The sequence below is a fragment of the Geotrypetes seraphini genome, chromosome 9 (genome assembly GCF_902459505.1).
Source record: "Geotrypetes seraphini chromosome 9, aGeoSer1.1, whole genome shotgun sequence".
In the NCBI taxonomy this organism is placed as follows: Eukaryota; Metazoa; Chordata; class Amphibia; order Gymnophiona; family Dermophiidae; genus Geotrypetes; species Geotrypetes seraphini.
The window spans coordinates 45,042,033-45,063,901 of record NC_047092.1 but is presented as its reverse complement, the minus strand read 5'-3'; the positions used below and the strand labels follow the sequence as shown (position 1 = coordinate 45,063,901).

Sequence of the window (21,869 nt, the reverse complement as noted above, 5' to 3'; positions counted from 1 at the left end):
GCCTGTTTGAAAGGAGTTGAAGGCAGGGGATTCACTTAGAGTAAGGTTGTCAGATTTTCCTTTTGGAAAATCTGGACCCCCTAGCCCTGCCTTCAGGCCCACCTAGTTCCACCCATCCCTGCCCTAATTCCACCCCCAAGCCCGCCCTAACCCCTCTGCCTGCTCTTGTCGGGCAGGGCGGAAGTCCGCGCATGTGCGGAGGCTACATGATGACATCATCGCGTGATGGCCACACATGCGCGGAATTCCTCCCTGCCCAACACAGCTTTTCAAAACCCGGACAAAGTGCTGGGTTTTGAAAAGCCATCCGGACCCCCGGATATGTCCTCAAAAGGAGGATATGTCTGGGGAAATCCGAACATCTGGTAACCCAGACTTAGAGGCTAGGTCTGAGAGAAGGAGGTTGGGGCTTGAAGATGATTCTGATGCTAGAGTTGGAAGAAGGGGGCTAGGAGCTGATTCAGGGGCCAGGAAAGGGAGAGGATGAGAAGCGGCTCAGAGTGCAGTATGTAGGAAAGGAGAAGAGAGTAAAGTGGACCAGAAGAAGGTGTCAGAATGGAAGGAAAGAGGGAGGGAAGTGATATGAAGAGATCAGAATGGAAGAATGGGGTGTGAGGGAGTGTATAGAAAGTTACCATTGTCCTTTAATAACATTTCCCTCACAAAGCTACCTTAAATCCCACAGAACAGAGCAGGGCAGAGAGGGTGTGGTTCAGGTTGGATGAAACTCTTGAGCACAGCTGAGCCAAGGAGACCCAGGGAGGACAAGATCAGCAATTCAGCAGTTGCCTTCACCACATGTCTGTATGCAGAAGAAGCTTCATTTGGAAGACCAAATTGTATTTTGGAACCTTGTGACCTGCCAATTCATGAAGCCAGGCTTGGTTTTAACTAATTCTTAAGACAAGACTAATGGACACTGAGCTTGTGGGGACATCTTAGGGACAAGGATGCAGGGAGTTTGGATATGAACTTTGTTTGTTAAAGCTTGATGCCACATCCTCACCCACACTGCTACAGATGGTAAGATGGGAAAATTATGGAAAAGGGGGAATGCACGACTCATCTTCTACCAACCTTGCTTCGCTCATGTCACCTCTTTCCTTAAGTGACTTCATTGGCTCCCTATCTGCCATCACATACAGTTCAAGATCTTCTTGCTGACCTACAAGTGTGTTCACCGTGGGCCTCATCTGGGGCAGCCTCCTTGGAGCGGCTGGGGCACGGGCAGTGTGTCTGGGAGGGAATGCATGGATGGGAGAACATCTCAGAGGAGGAGACATAGGCATCCTGGGACTGTCGGCCAAGTCTCTTCCCTGAAGAAGCCCTTTCTGGAAACGTCAATCGCTCCTCCTAAACTTACTTGCTCCACTTCATCACTTCATCATGCTTCTATTCTTTTCTCTCCTCTCTTCTACCTTCCAAAATATTTAGATCAATGCTGTCTTGTTAAAATGTTTATTTTATTTTTATTTTTCCTCTAACTCTACTTTTCACTTCTCTATTACCCTCCAGGTACTTTAGTTAGATTGTGAGCCTTCGGGACAGTAAGGGAATTTTTCAAGTACCTTTCTTATTTCTAATCTTAATGTATATTTTCTGTAAACCGCTTAGAACCTAACGGATGTAGCGGTATATAAGAAATAAATTACATTACATTACATTACATTCATTCTGCTGCCCCTCAATATCTCTCCTTGCTTCTCTCTCCTTATACACCTCCTCAGATAAGTCGCTCTTAGCTTTGCCCTTCTCTACTGCCAATTCCAGACTTTGTTCCTTTCATCTAGCTGCCTCCTACGCCTAGAATAAATTACTTGAGTTTGTCCGTCAAGCCCCTTCCCTTACCTTGTTTAAAAGCAGACTGAAAACCCACCTTTTTGATATAGCCTTCAATACTTAACCCTACTCCTCTGCCCTCCAACCCAGCCCGCTGATTAACCGGTCCCCTTATCTGTATCCATGACATTCTGTTTGTCTATCTTGCCTGTTTAGATTGTAAGCTCTTTCAAGCAGGGACTGTTTTCATATTCTTTGTGACTGTACAGTGCTGCGTGCGTTTGGTAACACTATAGAAATAATTATAAGTAGTAGTAGATTGGAGGCTGAAAGAGGGGGAGGGATAAAGGATCTGAAGGGGATTGAAAAGGATTGAGAGGCACTGGAAAGGAACAAACGAAAGGGACAGGTCTGAGGAGAAAATAAGGAAACTAGGTAGCAGGTAACAGAAAGATAAAAGAGGGTGGATGCCTGGAAGGGTTGAATGGCAGGGAATGAAACCTGGTGGAAAGTAAATGAGGGCTGGGATGGGCCAAGAATGGAAAATGGAAAGCCCATAGGTAGGTGTGAAGTGAAAAGAGAGAAACTGATTTCTAGAGAGTGAGAGAAGGGGTGAATGAAAGGTAAAATGTAGCTGCTGAGGGAACATGCACAAAAGAGAGAAATAGAGAAGAACAATGAAGCAGAATGATATAGAGAGGAAAGAAAGAAGAAATGAAAATAAGCTCCTGGGAAAGAACTTAGATGAAGACGATATAAGAAAAGTTGAAAGCAGAGACGGGGCTAAGTAGATTAGTCATACAACAAATGGGAGAGCACATTTTATTTTCAGTTAAGCGAGTGGAATATATCAGATTTTGAAATGTGCAATCTTGATACCGTAACTTTATATTTGCTGCATAGATTTGGAGAGTAGCATGGAGTGTAAGAATTTTTAAATAAATAAATAAAGCAACATAATATTCACAGTATCAAATACTAAAATAGCAAGCTACTGAATGCCAAAAGCTTTTTTCGGTATCCAGAGCCAGAATTACAAGTGGAACCTTCTTCTTGCCAGTAAGGTAACAAATAAACACTTGCCTGGCAATATGCATCATCAGTGTCCCTTTACAGTCTGTTCTGAAGGAAGAATGTAAGCTATTATCCCATTCAGTTATTGCTGCAAGACCTTGGCTAAAATCCTCACATCTGCAATCAGCAACAAGCTTGGCCAGTTACGTACTACAGTCTTCCTCATACTTGCCAGGCTTGTGAAGAATCACAATGGTAGGATCCTATGGGGTCCCCATATTGGCACCACTGTCACCTAAGTAACTGAACAACTGCAACAGGGAGGGACCCAGCTGTGGAAGATACCTCTTACATCTGTTAGGAACGCAAGATAAAAGTGTGCGGACAATTGTCTTGAGCTGAACTGTCTTGCGCTCAATTGTTGCGCTTAATTGTCTTGCGCTCAGTTGTCTTCACGCAGTTGTCCACGTGCTTTTGTCTTGCGTGCATTTGACTTGCCACCGTTAGGAACTTGTCCTGGCCAAGACCAGTAAGTCATGAATTAGTAATTAATTAGTTTAAAAAATGTCTAATCTGCACAATCTAAAACAGTGGTCACAAACTCAAACCCTTTGCAGGGCCACATTTTGGATTTGTAGGTACTTGGAGGGCCTCAGAAAAAAATAGTTAATGTCTTATTAAAGAAATGACAATTTTTAACGAGGTAAAACTCTTTTATAGTTTTATAAATCTTTCCTTTTGGCTAAGTCTTTCAAATAATATTGTAATTTATGGCTAAAGAGACATATGATCAAGAAACTGTTTTATTTTACTTGTGTGATTATGATAAACATACCGAGGGCCTCAAAATAGTACCTGGCGGGCCGCATGTGGCCCCCGGGCCACGAGTTTGAGACCACTGATCTAAAACATACAAAAATGCGATCAAAACAAATGACAAATAAAACAACAGTACACAATAAAACACAATGAAAGCTAAAACCAAGCCTTAATATGTTCCGGCTTCATCACTAGGGTTTTTAACTCTTGCATCTGTGTGGTAGTTGGGGAGGGCAAGTTCAACTCATGCAAAAATGCATCTGTTCCCAACTACCCAGAAGTCCTGGCCTCCACCATAAAGATCCTTGAAATGCTTTCAGATATTTTCTCCAATAGCAGCAGAATCCCATGTCAGCTGTTCCCTAGGTACACTTCTCCCTCCGTATTTGCGGTTTCAGCAATCGATTATTCACGGTTTTTAGCTTGCTGGCTCCTCCCCAAATTACATCAGCTTGCCTAGAGAAATTGCTGATTCCAAGCGTTTACAGAAAAATCACCGATTCCCAGCAGTTTCTTCACCGTGTTTTGCCTTCTTCAGGAACAGGCCAGGTCTCCCACCATGTTATTCGCGGTTTCACCATATTCACGATGGTTTTTAATAGAAAACAGCGAACAACATATGAAAAAGTTATTTGCGTTTTTTCTTTATTCGCGGGTCTCTTAATCCCCTATCACAGCGAATACGGAAGGAGACCAGTAAGACTTGACCAGTAAGACTTGTGCATCCCCCCATCTATTTATTAACCAAGCCAGAAAGAACCCAGATTTTCTCACATGTTCACAGTATTTCAGATTGATATACTAGAGATTACACTCTGCTTAGTCTACAGCAGGGGTGTCAAAGTCCTTCCACAAGGTCCGTAATCCAGTCGGGTTTTCAGGATTTCCCCAATGAATATGCAGGATTTCCCCAATGAAAGCAGTGCATGCAAATAAATCTCATGCATAAGAGCAAGTCTTCTTATGTCTTTTCTCTATCCAATGGATTAGCCTATCAAGTCAGCCTAGTCTTGCTAACTGAGCTATCATATTCAATGATCTTCATCTGCCTTAAAGGCCTTCCAGCAAGCGGTGGGCTATAAATGCCACTGGATTACATCAATCAGATGCTCCTACTGCCTTATCCATGAGCTTACTAATGCCTGGTGTGTCCAGAAGGGAGATATTTACATTAAATACCAAGTGCCTCCTGCCAAGCATGTTGAGTCCCCAGGAACAGGGAAATCAAAATGGGGTGATAATCCAGGAGACAGCAACGTATGAGGTCTTAGCAATAAACCCAGGGCATAAGACTCCCAGAGTAGAGAAAATAGCTAATCCTGCTATATGTGTTGTAACATGGTGAAATGTATGTATAATCAGTATTGCTAGGGTACAGTTTACACCACGTGTTGACAAAGATGTATGGATCTATCAATCTCAAGAGACAATCTAGGGGTAAGTGCATAGTCATGCATCAAGATGAATGGTCTCATTCCAGTCGTTCCCCAAGAGAAGGTCAGGGACATTCCCTTCTTCATAGAAAACCCGTTTTCCTGCAACTGGCCAATAGACATTAACCATGGTTAATTAATTAATTTTATTTAAAAATTTTTTATCCCGCTTACATACTAAGCTGGTTACAATTTCCACATACATAAATTTTTTATTATACAATATCATTTCTATCTTTAGGATCTGAATAGGATCAATGACACCCAGGGACAAGGCTTTGTATACCAAAATGTGCACCCCTGATCTTTGGAATTACAGGTAGCAAAGAAAACCTGTCCATCCCACTGCCTTTTGAGTTTTGCGTGTTCTAGAGCGGGTTTTTGCAGCCCTAATGCATGACCTTGTATTTCTGAGCATTAAATTTTAGCTGCCAAAATTCAGACCATTCTTCAAGCTTTGCAAGGTCTTTCTTCGTGTTATTCACACCATCCGGGGTATCTACTCTATTGCATATTTTTACATTATGAAAAAGTATACAAGCTGAATATCCAAAAAAATCAAAAAAATAACCAACAAATATTCAGAATAAAGCTGCTAATAGTGGAAGGAAACAGGCTGAAAGGCAAGTAACTAACATGGAGAAAAAGACCTCAGTGTTTCAAGGAAACAACCAAGAAACTATATGTTCAGTTATAAACTGCCATACAAAACACATCCCAGGACAAAAAACTCCATGGAAAAGATTCATAAAGATACAGTTTAAAATACACAAGTTAAACTGCAAAAAAACAGCAAAAAACTGTAAAAACTTGCACTTATCTTCCATTCATCTCCCACAAGCAGTGGAATTAAATAACCGTTGCTCCAATACAGAACCAAACACACTTTTCAAAGAATGAACTCAGTATTCCCGACAGGCCCTGTTTCGCCAAGTGGCTGCGTCAGGGGAATATCTTTAGAAAGAGAGCAACTGCTTCAAAAAATCTTCCACGGGAAGTTTTTTGCTGTTTTTTGGCAGTTTAACTTGTGTATTTTAAACTGTATCTTTATGAATCTTTTCCATGGAGTTTTTTGACCTGGGATGTGTTTTGTATGGCAGTTTATAACTGAACATATAGTTTCTTGGTTGTTTCCTTGAAACACTGAGGTCTTTTTCTCCATGTTAGTTACTTGCCTTTCAGCCTGTTTCCTTCCACTATTAGCAGCTTTATTCTGAACATTTGTTGGTTATTTTTTTTATATTTATATATTATTCACAAAGAAGCAAATCTTACCTGACAGCCCTATATATTAAAAAGAACAGATCCAAGAACAGAACCTTGAGGCACATCACTGGTAATATCCCTTTCCTCAGACCACTACCCTCTGTTGTCTTCCACTTAACCAGTTCCTGACCCAGCCCATCACGGTTCCCAGCGATAAGCACTATTCTATAAAAGGCGCCTAACTTTGAGTGACATTTATAGAATAGCACTAAGCGTTATTCTATTCAGCACCAATTTTTCTAGGTGCCATTTATAGAATCTAGTCTTGTACATAATTTGTTAATATTCATAATGTTAAGAATTGACGTTAGCTTTGTAACCTGACTGGATTCATTGTATTGCATGCCAGAACCAAAGATCACATATTTTTTAGCATACAATTGATGCAAGCTTATAGCAGTTTAATTTTAGCTCACACCTTCACTATTTGAATTTATAAAATAAATTCCTCCTCTGGGAAACATTTTCATTAAGGTTGCTTTTTGTTAACCCTTTTCTGCCTTATTTCTATAGGTAATCTCTGTGTCTTTGATAGCAGAGGATGGACTACTATGCAGTTGACAGGATCCAATAGGATTGAGAAAAGCAAAATACAAGGTAGGGATATTTTGCCTCACACCTTGATTTTACTGGAATATCGTGATCTGAAGAATATCCCTCAAGAAGGCCTTATTGTAGCAGGATAGCTTGGTCAGGTGCTTTTGGAATTGAAAATGGTGAAGGTAGGAACAGTTCATGTGCCTCCCCGTAAGGCACTCAAAGGGGAGCATCCTTCAAAACTCTGGATAGAATAGGATGTGGAGGCCCCCTTTACTGAGGGGAAGATTCGCAAATGTTTGCTGTAAAATCCAACAAACTGCTGTCACTCCATTATAGTAACGCACATCACGGAGAGTCGTGGAGGGTCACTTAATTTTGCTTGATCGGTGATAGTGATCGGCATGTGCAGAATAAATGTACAAATTAAAAAAAATGATCCCAAATCAAAGATTGGCAGGAGGGATTCCCACTCCCTCCCTCCGCCGCCGTCAAGCACCCCTCCCCATTAGCGGGAAGAGCCTTAAGCAACCTGGGTTATCGGAGCCTTAGGCCCTCTCCGGCACATCCCAGAGGGGATGCACTGGAGATGCACTGGAGAGGGGAAGGCTTGCTATTTTGAAGAGGCAGGCCTGCTAGCCAGAGAGAGTAGGCATCCCTCTGGCCGGCCTTCATAAACAAGATAAGGGTGGGGAGGTGGGGTTATCCGAGGCACTGTAGGATCGGTGGGGGCACTATGGTAGCAGCAGGTCTGAGCTGTCAAGCCTTACTTTCCTGTCAATGCCTGAGCCAATCACCCTCAGGCATTGACCTGAAAGTAAGGCTACAACAGCTCAGACCTGCCAGAAAATTTGCTCAGAAATGTAGGACAGCGAGGTTAGGGAATCACCTAGCAATAATAGAGAATCACCCAGAGTGCTCATTTAAATATTAATGACCTTGTTGTAATACATTTGCATAGCAGAGTCGGAGATTGCTAGGAAGCTTGGAAAAGACCATAGTAAGCCATAACGTTAAACTGGCTGGAACCGGTTTAGCAACCACGTTAAAGTTTTGAGAATGTTGGTCAGTCAGTGGCCCTAATAAAGAAAGCAACTTACTGTACTTTCCTAGGCTATATACTAGAAAAAAAATGAAAACTTTGCAAAAGTTGATTAATACTTGACAAAAATTATAGACTGGAACTCTAGCATAAAAAGTACTAACCTTTGACTTTACACACTGGACCATCACAGTGGTACTTGTAAGTGTCACCAAATACCACCTTCCATTTCTTCTCCTAGACCAGGGGTAGGCAATTCCGGTCCTCGAGAGCTGGAGACAGGTCAGGTTTTCAGGATATCCGCAATAAATATGCATGAGATAGATTTGCATCTCAAGGAGGCAATGCATGCAAATCCATCTCAAACATATTCATTGTGGATATCCTGAAAACCTGACCTGGCTCCGGCTCTCGAGGACTGGAATTGCCCATCCCTGCCCTAGACTCATGAAGTTTTCAAGTTTAATAGTTTCTTGTTATACCGTTCATCACAAGTATCTAAACGGTTTACAATAGTTAATAGAAAAACTTTAAAAAAACAATCTAAAATTTTGAGGAGAGAAGACAGACGAGACAAACAGAAACATGAAGGGACAGAGGGGGAAGGGAAGCAAGTTACAATAAAATATATAAGAAAAAAGGAAGGGGGAGGGTAAGTACATAAGGGGAAGGGAGTCTCATCAAAATTTTTCATCATAAGGTATTAATCCTCGCTGAATGCATCTTGAAATAGGAAGGTTTTGAGTTTGGAATTGAATAAAGATAAGGATGATTCTTGTTGGAGTATGATGGCATTAAGTTCCATGACAGAGAATATTGATTTGCATGTGGTATAAAAGATTTCATGGATGGAAGGGGTTGCAAGAAGGTTGTGAGAGCTAGATCGCAAATTTCTAGAGATGGAATAAGGAATTATGAGTTTGTCGATGAAAGCCGGAGAATTTGTGAGTTTAGTTTTAAAGGTGATGAGAAGCAGTTTGTAGGTGATCCGATGGAAGATGGGTAGCCAGTGTGCTTTTCGGAGTAAGGGGGTCACGTGGTGATATTTTTTAACTTTATGGATAAGCTTAATGGCCGTGTTATGGAGAATTTGGAGTCTGCAGATTTCTTTTTGTGTCAGAACTTGGTATAGGAAGTTGCAGTAGTCTATTTGTGAGATAACAAGAGAATGAATAAGGATGTTTAGAGAAGGGGCATCTAAAAGTGTAGATATTGATCATTTTTAGTTTATAGAAGGATTTCTTGACAACAGAGCTGATCTGGTTGTGATAGAAAGTTTTATTATCGAGAATGAGTAAGAGTAGTTTTATCGTACAATCCATTTTGATAGGTTTGTTTTCAATGCAGATTGGGGAGGTAAGATCTTCCTTGCCAGTACAGGGGAACAGAACACCTTTAGTTTTTTCAATATTTAGTGAGAGCATATTTTGACCTAGCCATTGACTGATTTGGTTGAGTTTACTATTTAAATCTTGGATCTCTCCTGGGTTGCCTGGATTCAGAGGGTGTAATAGTTGAATGTTGTCAGCAGAGGCGAAGGTAGTGAATCCAATAGATTGGGTGAGAGTCAGTAGAGGGGCTAGAAAGAGATTGAAAAGGGTGGGCGAAAGAATGGAACCTTGTGAGATTTCATAATTTTGTGGTCGAGTATCTGACTTTGAATTCCTGATTTACACTTTATAGGCTCTATTTTCTTTTTTTTAATCTTTATTTAATAGTTTTAATACAATACACTCAATATGGAGCACATTTAGTATTGATATACTTCATAAAGTTAATAAACTAATAAAAATAATACAACTTATCTGCAGGGCCTCAGAGCATGCATGGATGTGACGTGATGATGTCACACGCATGTGTATGTGGACGCCCTCCAGACAGCCACAAGATCCTAAACCCAGACAAACGCCAGGTTTTCAAAAACCACCCGGACAACCAGACAGTACTCTAAAAAGAGAACATGTCTGGGTATATCCAGACATACGGTAACCCTAGATATAATGCCGGCTTGTGCTGACATCTTACATTTGCCATTGCTCGCATTGGTGAAAATTTCATGCCTGAACATAAAAACCCACTACTTTTTCTGCATCCATAAAGAGCATAGATTTAAAAAAAAAAAAAAAAAAAAAATACGGAGCTGAGGCGAGTTGTGTGAGGAGAGTGTGGTTAGAGCTACAGCCTCAGCACCCTGAGGTTGGGAGTTTATACTCTTTGTGCTCCTTGTGACCTTGGGCAAGCCACTTAATCCTCTACTGACCCAGATATATTAGATAGACTATGAACCTACCAGTATAGATAGGGAAATGCTTGAGTACCTGAATGTAAAGTGCTTAGGCTATGAGCGGTATATAAATACTAAAATAAAGTGCTGGCCTTTTCCTCTGATGTCACTTCCTGGCCCTGTGAGCCGGAAGTGATTTCAGAGGGAGCCAGGCCGGTGCAAGCAGCAGGCAAGAGTAGTTGCTCGCGCTGGCAAGATTTTTAAGATGTACAGAGGGGTGGAGAAGGGAGAGTTCGAGTGTGGCGTGGGGGGGTCAGAGAGGTGCCTGCATCCCCACCAAGATGGCACCTGGGGTGATCTGTCCCCCCACACCCCCACTTACTATGCCACTGCATCCCGTGTGCTCTCCCACATTTGTGTATATTTTTTGTGAAAACTCTGAATAGGAAAAAGCCTTAGTAAATCAAGCCCTTAGACTGTAGGCCTTCTAGGGAGGATCGTTCCTGCTACATCAGTGTTGCAACTCACCTTGTTTACTCTTTCCAAAAATACTAGGACTAGGGGGCATACAATGAAGCTACTAAGTAGTGGAATTAAACTCTGGAATTCTTTGCCAGAGAATGTAGTGAAATCAGTTAGCATAGCTGGGTTTAAAAAAGGTTTAGATCATTTCCTAAAAGAGAAGTCCCTAGGTTTTTATTGAGATGGCTTGGGGAAATCCACAGCTTATTCCTAGGATAAGCAGCATAAAATTTGTTTTACTACTTGGGATCTTGCCAGGTACCTGTGACCTGAGTTGACCACTATTGGAAACAGGATACCGGGCTTGATGGACCTTTGGTCTGTCCCAGTATGGCAATTCTTATGTTCTTATTCTAACCCTGGTCTCCTGTCCCACCCATACCTCCACACATCTCTGAGGCTCTGGCTAGCTTTTCTGGTCAGGGGTGTGAAGGGTCTCAACCCCCCTACACCAGGGCTCACAAATAGAATGAGAGGTACAGTGTTCTCCCGGTCGTTCGCGGTCCTGGTCATTTGCGGTATTTTCTGACCGTGAACCGCTTCTTCCTGCACTAAGTCGGGCCTTATCCAATCAGGAGCTGCTTTGACACGCAGCTTCTGATTGGTAAGGCTCGACTTAGTGCAGGAAGAGGCAGTTGGAGCATACTGCGAGTGATTTCCTGCACTCGTCAGCGCTCCGGCTGCTTTCTCCTCCCTCTCCCACTGCCCTCTCCAGTCTCCCCCATGAAAAACCATATTTGCGGTTTTTCAAGATTCACGGGGGTTCCTGGAACGGAACCCTCGCGAATATCGGGGGAGTACTGTACTTGCAATTTAATGTTAATGGTTACAGTCACTCATGGACTTACAGTCCACACTTTAGCAAAGGCCTGGGCCAGTTAAATCTGGTAGGCCGGAGGATGGGTTTCATTCACCCCATTCGAACTCTTCACCATTCGTTTGAATAAACGACAGCTCAGGTATGAGCGAACCAAACTCGAACTGTGTTTGAAGCTGATAATGGAACAGTCATCATACTATTTACACGCACTCAGTGAAAGGCAGACACTCAGGTTCTATCAATAGATTTCCCCCTGTCACTTCCAGTTCACTTTAGAGCCCATTTACAGTTTCTTCAGCAAGGAAGGCAGACACTTTGGTTCCATCAGCAGATCTTCCCCCTGTCACTTCCAGTTCCCTTTTGTTTGAACTATTTGCAATCTCTTGTTAATTCCCTATCAAATCTCCCTGGGAGTCTCCCTCGGTCTTGAGCTTTGGCGGGAGACAGGAACAACCAAAAGCCTAGTTTACACACCCTCCTTCTCTTTTATAACCTTCCCCTTCCCTCCTGGGAAAAGGGATCCTCCAGCTCCTCTTACAAATCTTCTTTAGCCACGGTCAAGATTCAGTGAACACCTGAAAAATCCTTCACCACTGCTTTTATAGCAGAGATATTTTTCAGGGGGGGGGGGATGTCACACTCACCTCCCTCTAAAGGACCTCTTCCCTCAGAGAGCACTGTCTTATACCCTCTTCTTTTCTACACAACTGAGTATAATACATGTCATATCCAAATAGTTGTTTTTGCACATTTTTCCTCTTTCAGTACACCTATTAATACCTTTGTTATCCATGCACAGGCATAAACTAGATGTCATTATCACTTCTCTTATTTTTACTTCTCCCAGTTTCTTTTCCCCTTTAAGGAAACTTGGACCATACTCAGACATTAACCAGATTTCATCGTCACTTCTCTTATTTCACCTCTCCCAGGTTCCCTTCCCAGTTAAGGAAACTTGGACCTTACTCCCATTTTGTCACATCACTTTTTTTTTTTCTTCTTCTGCCACTTCCTTATCTTAGAGCAGGGGAGTCAAAGTCCCTCCTCAAGGGCCACAAGCCAGTCGGGGTTTCAGGATTTCCCCAATGAATATGCATGAGATCTATTTGCATGCACTGCTTTCATTGTATGCTAATAGATCTCATGCATATTCATTGGGGAAATCCAGAAAACCCGACTGGATTGCAGCCCTCAAGGAGAGACTTTGACACCCCTGTCTTAGAGGAAAACTAATTCTCTTCCCCTCTTGGGCAAGACATGGAACCCTCCTCTCGGGATCCATTCTTCCCTCAGAAAGTTTCATGTTACATACCCCTCACCACCTTTGCAGGGGCACCAGTCAACCTCCCAACCCACACTCCCACACCTTTACCACATTAGCAGATATAAACCATACTGTTACATATCTATTCCCATTCCCTACTCATATCAATATTGTTCTTTCTTTGATTTAAAGAAATCTAACATTTTGGCATTTCCCAATATCTTCAGTATACTAAATTTCCCCATTAATTTAATTTTTCATCACATTAACACAATCCACAATTTTTCACATTCTACAATTTTCCCCATGCTATACCAGAACACCGTTTCACACAGATGTTCCAACAAAACCTTTTAACCTTTATTTTATACTCTGTCACTTTTGTCACTGGTACATACTATACTTATCTAATATGTCTCACAAGTTATGCATCTAGTCCTTTTTATTATTTCTTTTTAACTGTACTACAAGGGATTGGGTTTCTTTATTACCGCTCCACCTGGAAGGTCACGGTTCACACTGTAGAATTTCTTTCTATGCTGTCTGTCCATAACTTCCATGAAATGTTTTTGAACACTGCCCAATCTTCCAGTCCCTCCACTTGGATTGCACCTCTCCCTGGTAGCTGGTATCAGTACTGGGATTTCTACAAATGGGATCAGGCCTCATGTGGTTGATGATCTTTTCCTTCACCTCTGTCTCCTGCTATGCCTCCACCACTACCATCACATGTAAAGGCACATATGGGTACCACAATCTCCATAGGTCCCACACCAGATGCCAGATGCCCTGCTCAGCCTAGGCAGTTTCTCTTCTGCCTTCCCAGGCTCCACTCAGAAGTCCACAGAACAACCCTCTCCTCCAATAACTCTGGGTGTGCCAGAAACCCTCCCTCCATAGAGGCCACATCCACCTCGGTATCACAAACAAGCCAGAATCTTCAGACTCTGGACTGTCCACTTGGTCATCAACTCCACTTCCCCCAGAGCCAGACACAAGAAGTGAAAAACAGTCTCGGGCTGAGGCAGTCCAGTGTCCAAATCCTTTGGTAAATTCCAGGGATTTTCAGGTTTGTCTCCTGTGCTATTTGACTTGAAAAAGAGGACCGATACATTTTATTTATTTATTTATTTAATTTTCTATACTATTTTCCCAGGTTTAAATTAATTAATTCAGGTACTCAATCATTCTTCCCTGTCTGTCCTGGCGGCCTCACAATCTGTCTAATGTACCTGGGGCAATGGGGGGATTAAGTGACTTGCCCAGGGTTACAAGGAGCATCATGTGTTTGAACCCCCAACCTTAGGGTGCCGAGGCTGTAGCTTTAACCACTGTGCCACATTACTCATTAGATGCAATAGGACCACTGATGGTGAACTTGCTCCCAGAAATATCTCTCTCTCGGGGAATTGTTGGCTTTTTCAGCTCTTGCGGTTCTGTAACCTTCCTGCTAGGATAAGTTCTGCTACTCAAACTTGGTGTCCCTGTGTCAGGCAGTCTCAGTCGCTCCCTCTGACCTGGCACCATCCTACCTTGGCCCTGCCCCAAGGGTGCGTTAGGTTTTACAATGTCCAAGATAGAAGCTAACCCAGAGGACTTCAACCAAAGGGTCTTGATCTCCCGAACTAGAGAAGTAATGGGGCCTGGTCTGGGTTCACAATACCCTAGGCTAGGCTTTCCTCTTGTTGCATACCTTGAGGTCACCTCCTCATGGGCCTCTGAACATGCGGATTTGACTAATGTCTCCCACTGGAAGAACGTTCTGTCACACATGAGACAGAATATAACTCCCCCCTCCTGGCAAAAGGGATCTTCCAGCTCCTCCCACAAATCTTCTCTAACCATGGTCAAGATTCAGTGACCACCTGAAATATTCTTCACCACTGCTTTTATAGTAGAGACATTTTTTAGGGGATTCACATTATGTTCTTAAGTTTGGCAAGACAAGTAAGAAAATCCAAATGTAGTTCAAAGAGTCTTATACTAGGCGGACAAGTGTCTTTCTTCAAACAAAGCTGAGGGCTCAATTCTTTAAAGTTCAGAGATGTTTAAAAACAAAAATCAGATTCAGATACATATTTCAATGGGTCGTATTTAGATATTTGTAAGACTTTGAAATTTTTCAGATTTGAGACCTAAAGTAATATGTGACTTCTTTTGGGGGCATGTTTTGGGTAGGTTCATAATTTAGACAGTTTTCAGGGATAATGGAACAAAATGAAATGTCTAGGATAAAATTTGGGATGTTGTAAATATCATCAAGCTTAATTCTTATCTTTGATCATGTAGCACTGTCCCTAAATGTTTTTTTCTTTTATTTTAAAGATAACACCAATGTTTTGCCTGAAGGAAATAAAGAAATAGAATATCACTTTGATCCTTCAGATGCTATACATGATATGATGGTAAGAATGACTATTTAAATCCTGATTTATACATCTTCCTTGAGAAGAAAAAACTTATGATAGTTTATGCTGTAGCAATGGCATGTTTAGACTACTGTAATTCACTGTATCTAAACTTAGCAGTTATAATGGCTTCATCTGGTTCAAAATACTGTGACGCACCTTGTACACTTTTTTTTCAGCATTGCATAGCACTGTCTTGTTGTCTAATTACATATTTTTATGTTTTTCCTACCTGTCTATTTGTTTTTTGGCTCTCACTATCCTAATTAAACAGTGGTGTTCTTTTTACTCCTATTGTCTTAATTTTTGATTTGTAAAGTGTTAAATAAATCATAAATGGTGTGAATGTATCTTTTGGTGTTGATGTTCTTATGCTGGTTCCCTGTGGAGCAGAGACTTTTAGGGGCTGATTCTATAAAGGGCACTTAAAGTTAAGTACCTCTTAGGCACCTAACTTAATTGGCAAATAGGCTCAATAATTGCTAAAAAATAAAATAATAATAATTGGGTGATAGGCACCTATCACATGGTGCTTAATGGCACCTAATGCCTAAGTGAGAGTTTCTATGAGCGAAGTGTGAGTTAGGTGCCTCTAAGTACGATTCTCCAAAAACTTAAGTGCCTAAAATATAGGCCTTGAAAACTCTCGCCCACCTTTCAGGTATCTAAGTTTTTACATAGGTGCCACCAACTGTGATTCTATAAATGGTGCCCAAGTGTGAGTACTAAATATTCAGTCCATATAGGGAAATACTATTTGTAATCTGTGATGGTAAGTGTGAGTGACACACGGCCAGTGCCAATTTTCTTAGGTGTCGGATGATTTGCCTAAGTATTTAAGGCATTATGCCATTTAGGGAGGAAGTTATCAATGTGGGTTACTGTTAAGATATGTTATTTTACTCTTAACCTCAGTTATTAGTGACTAAGAATCATTTATAAAAAAAATAAAAACATATCAAAAGCGGCACAAAGTCGCAGATGGATTGTTTTTCATGGGAAAATATCCAAGTCATGATTTTTGAAACACAGATTTGAAACGGGTTTCTCTGCAGTTTGTCTAAATCGCAAGGTGGTATGTTGGGGACATGTTTTGGGCAGAATTAGGCAGGTTCATAATTTAGACGTTTTTTTAGGGATAATGGAACAAGATAAAATGTCTAGGGCAAAACCTGGGATGTTTTTATCTGGACCTGTTCAATCATGACTAAGCCACAAATAGGTGCCCTAACTGACCAGCTGACTACTGAAGGGATTAAAGCATGACCCCCCCCTTAATCCCCCAATGGTCGTTGACCCCCTCAAAGATGTGACAGTGACAGTACAGACCAGGTTTTGTGACAGCTTCAAATATTTTAGTCATTCCTATTAGAGCAGCAAGCTGGTCCCAGGAGTGGGCGAGTGATCGGTGCAGTGGACTCTAGAGAAAGGGACCCAGGTCCATATCCCATTCTAACTTGCTGCTAGGTATAATTTTGATTTTATGTAATTTTGATTTTATTTTTGTGATGTATTTTGTGTTATTTATGTTTATGTTACGTTGGAAACTACCTAGAATTGGGTGGTAGAAATTGTGAGCCTCTTAAAACCCACAAAATACCAACTGTACCTACAGATAGGAGATACCTGCAAACCTGAGGACTTTTATAGTAGTGTACAGTTAGGTAGAATAGGTTTTTAGGTGTTCCTGGAGGGCTCACAATATAAAATAAGGGTATTAAGGTAGGATTTGTATCTGGGTCCCTTTATGTGAATACAGAACAAAGAAAAAAACTGCAGACCACTGTACAAGATGCAGGCAATGTTTATTTCAATAAACAATTTGTTGCGTCAAATAGACCACCTATTAACAGGTAAAGGGACCCAACACGGTCCGTGTTTTGATCAACACGTCTTCATCAGGGGTCCCTAAGGTAGTTGAAAGAGATATATGCTCACAACAATTTTGCTTGCTCTATGGGCTACAGTGTTTGTGGTGGGGTGTCACTGCTGTGAAAGCTGTGATTATAGTGAAGTCAACTGCACTGACCACAAGGCTGCCCCTCGGCTCTGCTGGGATGTCTATGTGGCCAATGTATTTGGAATGATGCCACATATCCATCCCTATGGTTTGTCTTTTGTGTTGTTTAGTGCAGTGGTTCCCAACACTGTCCTAGAGGACCACTAGCCAGTTGGGTTTTTGGTTTAGCCCTAATGAATATGCATGAGAGAGATTTGCATATAAGGGGGGAGGGACAGGCATGCAATTCCACCCCATGCATATTCATTAGGCTTATCCTCAAAACCTGACTGGCTGGTGGTCTTCCAGGACAGGGTTGGGTTACCACTGGTTTAGTGTACAGCACTGCCTACTGTCTATTAACATTATAGAAATGGTAAATAGTAGTTTTTCTCTAGTGTGGTTTTTTTTAAAATGGTACCTAAAGAACAGTGGTCTCAAACTCAAACCCTTTGCAGGGCCACAATTTGAATTTGTAGGTAATAGTCTTATTAAAGAAATGACAATTTTGCATGAGGTAAAACTATAGTTTATAAATATTTCCTTTTGGCTAAGTCTTAATAATAGTCTTAAGTCTTAATAATACAGGAATCCCACTAATTTAAAAAAAAAACGCGATTGTGGTTTTTTGCCTGTCAAAAGGCAGGGGAGGTAGGAGAAGGCAGCTGGGGAGGCAGGAGAGGGCAGCTGGAGTGCCGGCAGGTGAAGAAAATCACTCACAGTCTGCTCTGACCGCCTCTTCCTGTAGTAAAGTCGGGCTACACCAATCAGGAGCTGCTTTGACATGCAGTCAAATCAAGGCGGTTAACAAAGTTAAAAACAATGGGTACAAGATTAAAAAAAAAACAAACAGACGGGGGAAAGACTAAGACTGTAAACAAACTGGGACAAAAAGATATTCAGGGAAGAGATGAGTTACAACATTTATTGAAGTATAAAAAGGGACAATATTTTGTACAACTGTTAATAAATCACAAACAGAGCCTTCCATTTCAATCTGGTTTTGGTACAACCTTCCCAAGGATTCATTTGCCTATGTTTTTACATCATCTGGGAAGGTGATTGGATGGTCTTTCAGACATGGGTGTAGAAAATAACCTAAACTGTGTAGTGGATGAAGAAGAAAATAAGTGTCCATTAAATGATGGAAATGCTCCTTGATGCCAGCAATAATGATAAATCTGTTCCAGTAACAGTAAAATGCTTGAGCAACTGGTCACATGATGGAAGGATATTGCAGATGGTAGGAGTCTGATCAGAGGTCAAGACTCATGTTGCCACATCAAAGACAGACAATGATGTAATTTAACAGTAGTTCATTTAAGTCCAAAAGCAGCTTCTGCAGTTTTTTGTTTTTTTTTAATCATTGAATTCAGTTGCCAATTGTCTAAGATGTGTTGTTTTTGCTTATTGATACTAGTCTCAAGTTTATTAGAGAATGACACGGGGACAAAGTTTGTCCCTGTCCTTGTGGGCTCTGTTCCTGTCCCCGCAGTCTCAGTCTCCGTCCTCGCCCTGTGGTTAACTGCGGGTACCCGTCCTTGTGTCATTCTCTAGCTGTGGCTGCTCTCCAGGTGTACCATGAAAATTAGGCCACCTTAATTTGTGCCAGAATGGAGTATGTTTTCATGTCTCTAGCAGTCGGTGACAGCGAGTAGCAATTCACACAGCCTGACTGCACCAGCCCTGGAACTTTCTGTCATATCTTCCTGCTTTCACATTGGTGGGAAGCTTCAGAGAGAAAGCTCAGGGGTTGACACTAGCAGTCTATATGTATCGCTGCTTGCTGCCAATGACTTTTAGGGACAAGAAAACTTTTAAAAGGTACATGGGGGGAGAGGCATGAGAGACAAGGGACTGGCTGGAGAGGCGACAGGAGGAAGAGATGCTGGATTTATTGGTGGTGGTGTTGGGGGGAATAGAAAGTAAATGCTGGACTATTTGTGAGAGTGAGGGGATAGGGAACGTAAATTCTGGACTCTGTGTGACATTGGGGGGAATGAGAAGGTAAATGATGGACTATTTGTATGTGGGAGGACAAGCTAAAATGCTGGACCATGCATGGGGGTGGGGTGGGAGAGGAAGAAGGTAAAATGCTGGACCATGTCTCAGTGGCGTACCTAGGGTATGTGGCACCCAGGGCCCATCATTTTTTGACACCCCCCCATCTATATGAAAAACATGATTTTTAGTAACAATCCACATATCGCACAACAAGAGTGTACCTAGGAAAAGGCAGCATCTTAAACACTGCAGTGAGCACTAGAACACCAACACATACATTGTAAAACTAAACAAGCCAGATCCCGCACAGTCAATTGATCCTGTAGTCAATGCCAACTGAAAACTATGTTCTTTTCATACACACAGAACAGAGATACACCCTTGCCCAATATGGAATAATCACAAACTAAAAATAGAAATATGTAGACAAAAGTTAAACTGAACCACCAAGAAACCAGACCCTGGATACAATGCAACACCACAAAAACAGTAACACATGTCCTCTAATACAGTGCAAAATATAAAGAAAGTAGATGTAAATTTGAAAAAACTGATACATAACAATCACCACTTTACAAATTAACAAATAAAAATAAAACAAATAATGAGAAATAAAAAAATACCATTTTATTGGACTAATCCCTGTAAGCGCGGTCCCCATCCCCGCAAACCACCTGATTCCATCCACACAAGCCTTGAATTGTTTATATTAAAGTATAAAAAGAAACAATATTCTGTACAATTGTCAATTTATAAATCAGCGTCTTCTCCCCACTCTCTCTTCCCCATTTCCCTTCAGCGTCCTCAGCCCACTCTCTCTCCACTTTCCTTCAGCGCACGCACATAAAAACAAGCAAGTAATTTTATATCATTTTCATTTTATTCATTCATAGAAATTAAAGTCTAAATAATGCCAGTCACATAACAAAACATGATTTTACAAAAATAATTCCCTGCACAGTCAAGCCTGCAAGGATTACTAGATGTCTTTCAGCAACTCCCCTCCCTCCCTCCCCCTTACCTTTGTGGCTAAGTCAAAAGGATCTACCAACAATAAAATTTTAAAAACACAAAGCATGCTGTACGCAGAGAAAATGTTAATTATCATATATATTCCGCGGGTTATCAAAGAGGTCAAGGCAGATGACTTTATGCAATGTCACCTCAGTACAAAAATATACAAATATATACAAATATACAAAAATATACAAATATTCCCCCTCCCTTTTTACTAAACCGTGATAGCGTTTTTTAGCGCAGGGAGCTGCGCTGAATGCCCCACGCTGCTCTCGACGCTCGTAGGCTCTCTGCGCTAAAAAACGCTATTGCGGTTTAGTAAAAGGGGGCCATAGTGCAAAATATAGACAGCATATATAAATTCTCAAAACGGACACAGTTTGATCACTAAATTGAAAATAAAATCATTTTTCCTACCTTTGGTAATTTCATCAGTCTCTGGTTGCACTTTATTCTTCTGACTGTGCATCCAATATTTATTCCCTTCTTTCAGCCTCCTGTATTCTTCCTCTCCTCCAGACCTCATTTCCTCCCCAAACTTTTTCTTTGTTTCACCCTGCCCCCTTCTTTCTTTTTCTCTCTCTCCATACCCCCTTTCTTTCTGTATGTCTGTTTTTCTCTCTCTCTCCGTGCCCCATTTCTTTCTTTGTTTCACCCTGCCCCCTTCATTCTTTCTCTCTCCATGCCCTCTTTCGTTCTGTATGTCTGTCTGTCTTTCTCTCTCTCTCCGTGCCCCATTTTTCTTTGTTTCAGCCTGCCCCCTTTCTTTCTTTCTGGCTCCCTGCCCTCCCCTATGCCACCACCATTGGGAAAATGCTCCCACCGCACTGGGGAATAGGCTACCACTGCCGCCATCAGGAACAGGCCGGCACCTATTTTGGACACAAGGCATGAACTTGGGAGAGAGGAAGGGAGGGAAAGAGATGCTGAGGTGGGGGATGGAATGGGTTGGCTGGCCCAGAACATCCTCTCCAATGTCAGAATTGACGCAGGTGGCGAGAGTTGGTCAGCCCCACAGGGAAAAAAGCAGGGAGAACTTGGCTCCGGCCTGTTCCCGATGACAGCGGTGGCACTCAAGTGGCTAAAGAGATGCAGTTTGCCGGCCTAGGGAGAACACTGGAGGGTGGCCAGCTGTGCACCCCCTTGGGGCGTAATCCCGGGGCAGACCACCCCCACCCCCACCCCGCCCCACCCCACCCCCACCTTGGTATGCCACTGTCCGTACCTCACTCCCTCCCTATGACAAAAATTCTCCTTTCTTCTATTCCCCGTGTACACAACCATCCCTTTCCCTCCCTTCCTCTCTCCCAAGTCCATGCCTTCTGTGTCCAAAAACACATTCCCTCCCCCACCTCAGCATCTCTTTCCCTCCCTTCCTCTCTCCCAAGTCCATGCCTTCTGTGTCCAAAAACGCATTCCCTCCCCCACCTCAGCATCTCTTTCCTTCCCTTCCTCTCTCCCAAGTTCATGCCTTCTGTGTCCAAAAACCCATTCCATCCCCCACCTCAGCATCTCTTTCCCTCCCTTCCTCTCTCCCAAGTTCATGCCTTATGTCCAAAATGCACTCCCTCCCCCCTTTTGTGTTCCGCATTTGCTTCCCAGCCCATCTTAGCAACTTTCTCAGCAAAATGGAGCTCGAGCTGCGAGGCTTGTCTTCTATTTCCTGCCTGTCCTGCTGCGCACACATAGCCGACCGGAAATCTCACCCGACGTCAGCGCTG

At 42.1% G+C, this 21,869-nt stretch overlaps 1 protein-coding gene across 1 annotated transcript in view; it reads left to right on the top strand.

Annotated features, from left to right (window-relative positions):
• Positions 1–21,869, top strand: part of TTLL8 (tubulin tyrosine ligase like 8) — a 158,604-nt gene that overhangs the window by 41,889 nt on the left and 94,846 nt on the right. The window contains exons 5-6 of the mRNA XM_033958962.1: positions 6,825–6,908; positions 15,046–15,125. Of these exons, the coding sequence (XP_033814853.1) occupies positions 6,825–6,908; positions 15,046–15,125 (164 nt within the window). The remainder of the gene's footprint in view (positions 1–6,824; positions 6,909–15,045; positions 15,126–21,869) is intronic.